The 12,329-nt window shown below is 35.8% G+C and overlaps 1 protein-coding gene across 1 annotated transcript; it reads right to left on the bottom strand.

Annotated features, from left to right (window-relative positions):
• Window positions 1-3,191: 3,191 nt before the first annotated feature.
• SLITRK6 (SLIT and NTRK like family member 6) lies at window positions 3,192-11,299 on the bottom strand. The gene is made up of 2 exons (XM_015620064.1): window positions 10,764-11,299; window positions 3,192-7,435 (listed from the first exon to the last, which is right to left on the bottom strand). Exon 2 carries the CDS (start codon window positions 7,418-7,420, stop codon window positions 4,898-4,900), a length of 2,523 nt encoding a protein of 840 aa, XP_015475550.1. The 5' UTR covers window positions 7,421-7,435; window positions 10,764-11,299; the 3' UTR covers window positions 3,192-4,897.
• Window positions 11,300-12,329: the final 1,030 nt, after the last annotated feature.

Genomic DNA, 12,329 nt, shown 5'->3' with positions numbered 1-12,329 from the left:
TGACTTATAACACAAGATTATCTTCCCTGTCTCAAATCCCCAGTGGTGCACCAATCATCAGGTCCCAGAGGAACTCACCACTGAAGGCAATGCATACCCTGAAGAAACTCTCCAAGGAGTAGATTTCAATTGCAACAGATTGTAATGTCAGAGGGCAGTCTATGGCTTAGCATGAAATTCATTAATGGAAATGCAGGTATTCTGTGTTAGGGAGTACAACAGAAGACAAATGTGCCAGTCTTAAGAAAGTTTCTGATCATTTGAATTAACTGTTTGATTGGTCCTTAATCTCAGGATGATTTCAGTACATCTACATGGAACATGCAGATTTAGGTGCAGATTCAGTTTAAGTGTGACTGAAAAAGTGTATTGCTGTAGACACTGACATCCTCAGGATAAAAATCCAGAATTCCTTCTGGTGATGACTTTGAGAATCAGTCCCCATTTTGCTCTTGCCACTATTACTTTATCTTGTGAAATAATATCTTATTTGTGATAAATATAATTTTTTTGTTAATATGCAAGATATGGATCGTTCTAAGGTGGTGTGGTTTCCCATCCTGGTCAAACTGATTTCTTCAGTTTATTGTACTATACAATTAATAAGGTCTTTGTAGGTAAGTGGTACATGGCAAATATCTTCCATTTGGAGTCATATAGGGAACTTTTTTGTCATGCAAAGAGGGGCTGAAAACTGATCCTCAGATTTCAATCAGAGAAACAATGACTGCAAGCTAAAAAGGATTATATTCAAATCTGATAGGTTTGACACATCACTGAAAATAAGTATAGACTAGTTTTCAGTCTGGAATAGATAATGGGAAGGTTGATCTGTCACTTAAATGGAAAAGAATTTGTAAAAATATCAGGCCATTTCTGAACAGGCAAATACGCTAATTGATGTGTACATTTATAGTCATTGGATAGGGTAAGTGTGGGGTTGGGGTTTTTTTCTTTTAAAAAAGCTTGGAGAGACATCACTGCAGACAATATAATCAAGTACCAGTACTAAAAGTCTGTGGAAAAATTACCTGTAGCAGGAAAAAAAAAAGAAAGAGAAATACATTTGTCTTCTGTGAAGTGCAAAAGATAAGAACAGTTTAAAATAAAAAAAAAGTGTAATTGATTGTTTAAATATATTTATTTAGGGAACAGGTCTGTCATGTTACTTAATATAATTTCTTCACTCAAATATGAGGCAAAAAATGGTAGTGTTGGTTACCTTGAGGTACCTTAGCAACAATAACACAGCTGCCACTTACACCAGTGTGCTTGACGAAGCACTGTTCTTGCACTCAATTAAACTATCATGCTGACAGGAGAAAAATGGATCCACTTTGTTGCACACTGTCAAACATGCGTTGCCTTCCAACCTCCATTATTCTAGCTAAGTAAAAATGTATCAAACCACTTAACTGTGCCTGTCACTGAAAAAAAAAATATATATATATGACAATAGGGTTTTAACAAGAAAATTTATGAATACTCTTCACAGCTTTCTGCAAACGTCAATAACATTAATGAAACATTTCCAGTTGTTATAATATTCCAAAGAACTTCTTAGAAATAGATACTGCAAACTTCTTTCTTGTGTGATGCTTTTTTTTTATCATAATTTTATTTTTATTGGCAGACAATGATTTTCTTTAGCTGAAGAATGATCGTATAAGGTCAAATGTTTGTCCTTTTTTGTTATGGTAGTGTAAACTTTCCTCATAGCTAGAAAAATTTGAATGTAAGGCAATAGGAAGACCCCTCTCTCTCATTATAAAAACTCACTACATGGCAGCCCAGTAGGCAACATGATGATAGGAAAGTGGAGTGGACAGCAAGCCACATCCTAGAGATTCCTGGATACTGCCAAACCACTTGCAGTGTTATGGACTGCCACAGAGCACAGTTGTCCTTATAAAGTGAAAGGCATGACTCTTCCTTCTGAAGGAAAGCTAAATGGCAAAGGTCTCTTTAATCCTGCTGAGCGAGGCTCCAATACAGCTGTGTAACTGACTTGCTTTGACACTAATTTAGCTCACTCTTCTTTCTGATGCTTTCAGACTGCAAGGGAAAAGAATGTTTTCCACACAGTTGTCCTCAACATTCTGCCAAATAACTGTTAGCAGCTAAGCAAAGTGACATCTGTGCATGTGGCAATTGTCTTTAGTCTGAAGCTATTTCTCTTAAATCTAAGCCTGAGGGCTTGAATCACCATTTCCCCATGTCTTGCCAATTGCAGGGTGTTATTTTTACATGCATTTTTTATTTGGAAATAACTACTGAAATCAAAGCCACCGAAATAACAAACTCTGTTATCAAGTACCATTTACATTTGTATTCTGATTTCTTTCTCTACACTAATTTGAGATCTCTGAGAATTTGAAAAAGAACAAGTTAATGGGCCTGATTCAGTGTTCAAAGCTTTATAGTGCTATTTCCATGAAATAAATTCAATTTTTAAACTACATTTAATTATTCCATATAATAAATTTATTTGAAATTTTTCCTGTGTGAAACTAAATTCTTTAAATTGAGACATCTTGTGTTGTTTTGATGCTCTAAGCCTTCCCACCTGGCCCCCAGTTACTCCTACAGATCCAGGCATGGGTTTCCATAGGTTCTATAGCAAGTCATGAAACACATTTACATGTGCAAGTACATCTAAAATAATGTCATATATCTAATCTAATGCAAAATTATTTCACTTACATATTTCCTTTTTTGTCACTCTTACCTGCATGAGGAATACTCAGTATTGTCTTTCATTGTCTGGAATAAAGATAGCAATGAAACAAATATGTTGTCACCACATTTACTCTTCATAATCTTCCAAAATAGACAGGTTTTCTGAATAAATTATTCTCAGATATAGAAAGAAGAAATAATATTTCTTCTCTAATAACTGAATTTTTTCTTTTTGTAAGCCAACAAGTTTTACTTCCATAACAAACTGGTAACACCTCAAAAATATTAATAAGGAAGTAGATTTGTTAACAGAGACAAAATGCGGTCAGATCCTCAAACTGCAGAAATTAGTATAGCACCATAGAAGTTGTTATGTCTATGAAAATTTGAAAGAACTGAGAATCTGACTTTCATGTGTAATGTAGTAAATTCTTCTGTCAGAAACTTAAGTAGAAGAATATGAAGAACTCTCATTTGTATATACAAATAGGTAAGACATGGACAGTATTTTGAACCAAAGAATATATCTTTTTACTTTATCAAGACTTCAATGCTAAATTTAGCATACATATGTATACATGTAATAATTAAGCTGATTTTTCACTTTACAAATAAGAATTAGAAAAGAAAACCTCATGCATAGTCAGTTTACAAAAGATTTGCTTGGAGGAAGATAAATGAAGGTCATAAATTGTGTTTTGGCACCATGTCAGTCATGCACAGAAATTGAATGGCCTTACATCACTCAGGGTAAGATGCTTCTGTCCACATGACAAGAGTGAGAGTTGTGTTTAATTCCCAAATAGTTTTAAACTTGTGCATGCAGAAGTTGCTGCCTTCTTTAAAAAGTGATCTTTAAGAAAAAGACATTTAAAAAACTCTTTATTTATTTTTCATTAATAGAGAGCAGTTCCTTGATTAGCTTGAAAATCAGCCAGGAATAAGCTTTTTTTTTTTCTTGTGAGTTGGAAAGAAAAAAAATACAAAATTATACAGAATAAATAGTAAATATAAATCTAGCGAGAATTCATTGCAAAAATAAACCTGCAGTGTTCTACGTGTTTGTAACCTATTTTTCCTACAACATTTTATTTTTCTTCTAATTTCAGAAAATATATTTTTGTACAAATAGCTAAATACTATTATTCTTCTTCATGTGTGTATTGTTGCAGTTATTCTGTCTGAGTGTTGCTTTTGGTTAGGGTGGAAAAGGACCTGTATTTGCACCTGGAAATTCCTAGCCACAGCAAACTCATTTCCTTCAAGAATATTTAAAGCCAGCACAGAAGTTATTTATATACATATGTATATATATAGATTAAAAAAAAAAAAAAATCAAACTTATTCAACACAGTAACATATTTACAGCTGATTCTCAGTAGCTTTTCAAATTGCCCAGGATTATGAGTTGAAACACCAGTGATGCACAATATTTTATAGCAGCAGCTCAAGAAAAGATTGTCCAAACTTAGGTAAAGCTATCAGATAGGGAAAGTAGCAAAAGGCTTGCAGTTTTCTTTGTTGAAGATGTTGGGTAAACATAGTTACATATTTTTCCTTCCACATACTGATACACATGAAGTTCCATGTAAAATACTTAAATATTTGCAGGCTCTGGGTGAATACACAAAAAATATTTTATCCTTTTTCCTTTTTAACTGACACTTAGTATGACAACTTTTCAACTCCTTTTATATTTATTACAAAGGTATGTTAGGTGTAGTTGTAGACAGTGGTCATGTATGCAGTGCATGTACTAACCTAACATACACACTCTAAGGTTATAAATACAAACACAGTTGTCAGGGTTTTCTTTTTTCTTTTTTTTTTTTGTCTTTTTGTTTTTTTAAAGGAATCCAATTAAATGGAGGGAAAAAAGAAGGGATTAAGGTAATGAACATTTTCTTCCATAGGTTGGGAAACAGAGAACAGAACAGAGAGTGGCATAAACACCTTTTCAAAATGATGAGGAATAGTGCAATAAGCAATCTTCCTCCCACATTTCAATCACACAGAATTCTTGTCTAACTTCGGGTGCAACATATTGCCTGCACACAACCCCATGGCTTCCCACAGTGATCCCTGAGTTTTTCTTTGCTAGGATTACTGCTGTGCTTAAGTTCTGACTGTTGACATGTTATTATAAGGCACTTTCATTTACAATGATTCCACCTTAAAGTAAAATCACAGAAATTCAGCCCCAGCCCAATGTATCACTTCACGTTTGCTGCTCCAGGACTTCCAGATAGTCAGGCTCAGCATGTAAATTAGCCTTGAGCTCAAAATACTCATTTTTAGTTTGTTCTAGAAAAACCTTTCTTGGCCTGGAGTACATGAGCGTCTCCATTAGCTTCAACTCTTCATGTGTTCCAGGATAACGAACTTCCACCTCTGGCTGGAGCTGGACAATATTTTTTCTTAGATACTCTGTGATCCCTAGTTGCTGCAGTTCTCTCTCTTTTTCAAGAATGTTTCTATACAAACAGCTAGCATCCTGAAAAGACAGAAATTCAGCAGATTGATCTGTAGCCTTGTATTTGACATTTGGCCCTGTGAGCGGTGAACTGTTCTCTCTTTCCAGGAGACTTCGGCGAAGATATTTGGAATCATTAGCTTCCTTCTCACTTCCCTCCTCCTGTTGCTGCTCGGTATGCTTGGGGCTGAAGGAGGGGCTGTGGTACACCTGAACCATGGGGGTAACTATTCGTTGCTCATAGAGAGTGGCAGCTGGGCGCTCCGTGGTGTGGTGCGTTGTCTTATGCCCGTACATGCTGTACTGAAGGTGGACAGGGCTGCTGTCCCTCACTTGCTCATCCGCTTGTTTCTTTTTGTATCTTCGGCGCCGGTGCAGAGCAAGAACAACTATTCCTGCTGCACAAAATACAATAGTTATAAACACAATGAGCAGGCCTAATATTAGAACAGAAAGTGGGACAGCATCTGTGAGGGACCTCAGGATGGTGTCTGCTGTGTTGGCAGTAGGAGAAGAAGTTGTCACAACTACAAAACTGGCATGAGTTGGTAGGGCAGGGCTGTTTATTAAACCTGGACACAAAACTTCACTGTTTAGGGATTTCAATTCTTTTTTTGCTAAGTGCCCAGGAGATTTACAAAAAATGTCACCCATCATGGTATTCTTACTCAATTTTTGTATCCATTTTTGCAGTCCAACAGAATCGCAAGTACAGTCCCAAGGGTTGTCTTCAAGTTCAATTTGTACCAGCATATCCAGTTCATCCAAGACATTGCTAACTGGCAAATGAGCAAATTGGTTTGTTTTCAAATTTAATCTGGTGAGGGGAACACCTGAAAAGATATGGGGTGGCAAAGCCTGCAAAAGATTGTTATTTAGGTAGAGGACTTTCAGTTTTGGCATTACATTAAATGTCCCTGGCAAAACTTCTTTGATGGCATTATATTCAAGGTACAAGTACTCAAGGTGTTGAAGGCCAAGGAAGAGATTCTGACTTAGCTTTGTAAGATGATTCCCATTGAGATACAGTTTCTGTAGTTTAGTCAGATTCATAAAGGAACCTTCCTCAAGGATCTCAATGCGATTGTTCCCCAGGTGAAGCATTTCCAGGCTGGCATAGTCCACAAGATCTGATTTCAATAGTGTCTGAATAATATTTCCAGCTAAGATAAGCTTTTTAGGATTTGGAGGAGGGGGTCCTAAATCAGACAAGCTTTCAATATTTCTCTCCTGGCAGTGCATAAGAACTCCTGAGAGCATATGGCTGGTGCAGTGACAAGGGACAGGACAAGAGATTACTGGAAACGTAGTAGGCTTGGAAGTATGAAGCACTAAACTTGGTTCTTTAGTAGGAGCTTTCAGGAGAGGAATCACCTTAGTTGATAAATGGTTATCACTGATAGAGGTGGTTACAACCAAGGGCAGTGACCCTGAAGGATCTTCAAGTTCATTAACAGGATGGGTGGGACAAAGTGATTCTTTTTTCAGCCGGCTTAATATGCTGCCTTTGATAACTGAAGGACTGTTGCATACAACATCCCCTATTATGGACTGAGGGGGCATGTTTTCTAGCCATATCTTCAGCTGCAACAAATCACAGTTACAGGCCCATTTATTGTCTTCCAACTGCAGGTCCAGTATTCTTCCAATGTGTTCCAAAAAGCCAACATAGGGCAGTGTCTGCAACTGGTTTCCACGCAGATCTAAATGGGTCAATGGCACAAAACGAAATATGTTTGGAGGAAGATACTCAATGGCATTATCATTCAAAATAAGCACTTTAAGCCTGTTGAGCTTGCTGAAGGCACTTGCTTCAATCACTGTGATGAAATTGTTGTCTGCTTGAAGAAACTCCAAATTTTCCAATCCATTAAACGTATCTTCTTTAAGTGTTTCCAAAGAATTGTGATTGATATGAAGTTGCTTAAGAAGGCTGAGACCATTGAAAGCCCCAGGCTCAATATCTGCTATATTGTTAAAACCAAGATGCAGAGAAACCGCATTAACAAGGCCAGCAAAATCATTCACGTGTAACATACTCAGGCCATTATTTAACAGATTAAGATGGAAAGGCCGTGATGGTGGGACATTTATTTCTGATATCATCTTGATGTCTCTTTTGTCACAGTTGATAATCATGGTATCATCCTTTTCTTCACAGGAACACAGACTCTGACAAGATCCTCTGACTGTAGAAAAAGAAGGCTGTGACTGGGAAGGATCAGATGCAACCACAATTGACCATAGAAGAAAAATCCAAAGCTTCATCTTGTCCAGCAGATTCTATAAAAAAACAAAACAAAAAACAAAACAAACAAAAAAAAAACCAAAACACAAAAAAATAAAAAAGAAAAAAAAGAAAAATAATAGTCATGATTTCACAGGGTTTGGGAGTTTTGTTATTTGTTTTGTTTTTTTCCCCCCTGGGGCAACAGCAAGAAAAAAAACATTCCTAATGCTTGTCATTGAGCTACTTCACCTTCCAAACAATATCATATTGTGTAAAACACTTGCATTATTTTCTACTTAGAGAATATATATTTAGTTTACCATACTGAATGAAAAAATAGAGTCATAAGGGGAAATCTTCAGTATGTTCATGCTGATATCCAACGTAGGGAACAATCAGTGTTGGCTTCATTTATATACTGTATAGACTGCCAGTGGACAGTAGTAATAATTTACTGTCCCAAGCAACTTATATCAAAGCTAATTTTGAATCATTGCTTTGTGTCACTACATAGCACTGCCAATTTTAAGAGTACCTTGCTAAGATTAACTCAATGTTACTCAGCTGCTGAAGAGAAGAAATAAGATTTGATTTGGATCAGTAATATGTTGTGAGAAAAAGTTCATTCTGTCAGGATACAGGGAATCACTCCATGGTTCTGCATTACCTATGGAAAGCAGAGGGTATTTCCTCTGAAATTCTTGTACCCACAAACAGAAAAGGAAGTAGACAAAATATTCATCTCTCTTTGCTTAATTTCTAATGCATATATTTTAGTTTTTCAGTGAAAGTGGGGCTACAGAACACAGTAGTGTGTAATGTTTGCATATAATATGCATACAAAAAAATTTCATACAAATTAATATTAAAAAGAGAGAACTGACGATGCGGTAGATGTCAAAAGACAGAAGAAAGCAAGGGCAAACTTTTTTTGAGATTAATATTAGACTCCTCTCAATGATTATAATCATCAATTTTCACAGTGAAGTGCATATAGAATTGACTGTGCTTTACAAATTAGAAATTATCACCAGTATCAACCATATGTTATGTAATATACCTTTCAATCTGATCTTAAACTTTGAAACAATTGATAAGTGCATCATTACAGTACAGCTATGGAGTCTCAAGCAAAATTTAGATGTTAAAATCTGTTATTTATTATTGATTTGAATTAATTTGTCCTAAATTCTATTAGAAAATTCTCTGTTTCTTTCTGTCAAGGCTACCTAATTAGCAAGACCAATGCCAACTTTTGATCTATAAGGTAGAGTGAAATCACTGTTTATAATCTTAGGTTAAGTATTTCCAGAAAAATAAATAATAGCAAAAAAAATAACCTATCTAAAATGCAGTGGATGATTTAAAAAACAGTAATGTTTATGGGGTGTGCTGTTTATTTGAGGACTGAACTAAGCAAGATTCCTAAGTAATTTCTCTGACAAAGGTCAGAATGTTTCAAACTAAGCTATTGAAACATGAAGTACAGAATGTCACTACATAACCAGCTGTGTTAGTTTCTGAAAGATTAGAACCTTTTACAAGGATCAATTCAACCACATGAATGAACATTTTTATAGTGTGGCCATATGATTTGGCATTTCATCAATGCATATTTTAAATATCATGCACCTTGGTTACTAGAAACACTATTTTTCAAGGCTTCCCTGAGAACAGATTGCAAAGCTTTACACATGCAGGCACTTAAATGCTGTAGCATGAGTATTACACACATAAAGACACATACAAAAAGAACAACAACAGTGTGCACAGTGAATTTTGTTTTTCTCCATTAGTAGCTTCTGATAAGTGACAGTAGAAATATGAGTTTAGAAGTAATAAGTGCAATTCACAGAGTGAGAAAAAATGTCCTTAAACACATGAGCTTTCATCTTTGTTTTAGTAGTTGCAATATAATTTTGTTGTCTCATATAACCCTCCTTGAACTCCAGCTGCCTATGTTTAATATATATGCCTTTAAGTCTGTTTTTCAAAAAAAATATTGGATAAGACATATCATGTCAAGACGCTATTTTGAAGTATGCAGAATAATTCTAGAATCATATTATGCTAGAGACTTATTCTTGCTTTACATGCATCACTATCCTTTCCAGTGACCCAAGGTAAAAAATACAAGCTCTTGACACAGATACTGCCTTCAAACCTACACTATGACTAATTCAACTTTATTTCTGTACACTTTTTCTCATTAGAAATTCCTGTGTCAATCCACATCAAATTCAAACAACACTTATAAACTCCCTGAGCAAAATTAAATAAAAAAATAAAAATCTGCAAGGCATACTGCATTCTATTTCATATTGAGAAATTAGGTTATAAAATGAAAGCCCTCCTCTCAGAGATGAAAGTAACAACATTTGTAAGCAATTGGAAAACATTCATAGTTTAATCATCGTCATACTTCTGTAAGCAGCACTGCCAGAACTCTCTCACACGTATATATATATACACACACACAGTAAAAATTAATAGGAGAGTTGTATTCTTTCTTCCTTTCTCCAGTTTTCTTTTCTAAACACTCAGAAACATGTAATGAAGTTCTCAGTGGGCTACTATTGTAAAATAAAAACTGCTCTCATATAACAGATGACTAACATTTAACTGAAAGAATTCGCAATACAACAAAATGTAATTTGAAAGACTTGAAAAACTGACCTTTTCATGTGGTGAGGTTTTTCAGCAAATTCTACATAGTAACTTAAGGTTTTTTATCATTTTATCTACTTTCATGTAAGTCACTGCTGACCGCATCTAACTAAACTCTGTAAGAATTCTAAAAGACTAAAAAATGTCACAGTTCTTTCTATGAGGCAAAGTTGAATACTTTTAGAAGTAGTCACTTTACAGGAAAGGCATCTCATGCTTACTAAGTAATAATTGGTTTGGTTTTAAAACATTGAAATAACTTGTTTCTTTATGCTTGGGGGTTTATTTGTTTGGATGTTTTAATTCAGCTAGTTAAAAAAAAAATATATATGTATATATTTATATGTTGTTGATTTTCAAAGCCCCAGGCTAAGAATTAACAATTTCTAAAAGCCTTTGGGATTTTTTTTATTAAATTCTTAAGGGAATCACAGTCAGATGATGCATTTAAGACCACTTTTGCACTTGAAGAAGTAAAAACAAACACCCATTCCTCTTCCCCAAGGGATTCACAAACAGCACTCCCTTAATGCACATATTCTACACAGTAATCACTTTGAATAAATGTGCCTGCAAACTGTTTAAAATACAGCACAAACTGCCATCATTTAACATAAAAGTTATACAAAATCATGCAGAAAAATAAGTACAACTTATACTGAGAAATGAAATTCTCATGTGCTTAGCTAATTAACTGACTGGAGTCTTTCTTACCTGTACAGCAGCAGCACTCCCTGATACACTCAGTAATGCACAGTTGGAGCAGCTGTTTCCATGCAATGTAATTATTCCCTCTGAAAAATGCACACTTTCTTTTGAGTTTCCCTTTGCTGCAAGCTCCGGTAAATACTACAGCTCCATAAAGTTAAAATCCTTGCTCAGAAGACAAAGTACAAAGCATTCGATTGAAAAATCTTCCAGGCAGCCGTGCACGTCAGACCATCCTGTAAGCAGTTGTCCTTTTTCCTCAATTAAAATTCACAGCATACTTCACAGCTAGGCTGACTTTTCTGCATATAGTTAACTGTTTGCAAGCATTTGGATGCGGTAAACAAACAAGATGCTCAGCAGAGCTTGACTTGATCACTTGGTTTGTCAGATTTTTAGATGCAAGCTGCTCCTGTGTTCTCTCTGTTCTTTCTAGTCTTTCTTGTTAGCTCAGTTTGTTATTAGTCAGATTGCCAGGGGCTGGGAGGTAGGCGTAAATAAAGAGACTTCTTGGCTTTTGACTCAGCCTTTAAGCCCTTCCCCACCAGAGAGCTTTAATCTGCCAATGTCATTTAATACAAGATACAGCTCCACCTTGAGACAGATCAGCTCCTCCTCCTGCAATTTCTCTCACCTCCTTTTCCCCTTATCTAAGTGAGCCTCAGAAAGTAAAATTCAGCTAAATATCTTCTAGATTGCTTAAGGACTTTTAATGCCCGATTTTGCAAAACAGTAAACATCCACTGCAGCTCTTGCAGTTTCCTCTCTTGGGCAGACCTTGCACTTAGTTTGTATCAGCAAATGCTTGCTTTAGAAACCTGAAAGCATTCCAGTCCAAACAGACTCCACAAAACACACCACAAGGGAAACTTTGTCCCCTGGAAAATATGTCTATTACGTTGAAGTGCAGAATTATATTCAAATATATAAATGAGACTACAAAGCTTTTAATCCAGTCCACTCAGTGAACCTGGGGTAGGGGTGAGTATGCACACTTGTACATACTTTCTTTTGGGAAAATAAGATTTTGGAATATTAGTGCTTATGCTTGCACAATGACTGCCGTCAGCCCTTTTTAAAACTGCCCATCTTGTTCTGTAGGAAGAAGACTAGGTTGATTGTAATTTTCTGTTTTACAGATGTTAGCACAGTGTTGGTATCTGTCCATGTGAGATTGAATTGCATTTCCAATAAACGCTGCTTTGATAAAAAACAGTCTGGCTTGGGGGAGGGCATTTTTAAAGGCATGTATCATGCTTAAGTTATTATTTACTTTGTGCTCATAAACAATTAATTAGCAGATACAGCACAACTATAGGAAAATATTTATTCCATGCAAAGAGGATTTTCCTTATCCCTCCTGCACTGCACGGGATGGTTTTATAAGTGGCAATGCTACTTCCTTGTTCATCTCACTGCCACAGAGTCACAAAACCTTTTGGTGAGCAACAATAGGTGCTGCAGCATGTTTGCCCTCTAGAGCATAACATTTCTGTTTTGTTCTTTTTGTGCCTCGGATTACTACTCAGACTGTTTACTGCAGCCTCCAATCAGATTCCAAATTTTTTGGAA

The sequence above is a fragment of the Parus major genome, chromosome 1, assembly GCF_001522545.3.
Source record: "Parus major isolate Abel chromosome 1, Parus_major1.1, whole genome shotgun sequence".
Lineage (NCBI taxonomy): Eukaryota > Metazoa > Chordata > Aves > Passeriformes > Paridae > Parus > Parus major.
This window is presented reverse-complemented; position numbering and strand designations above follow the sequence as displayed.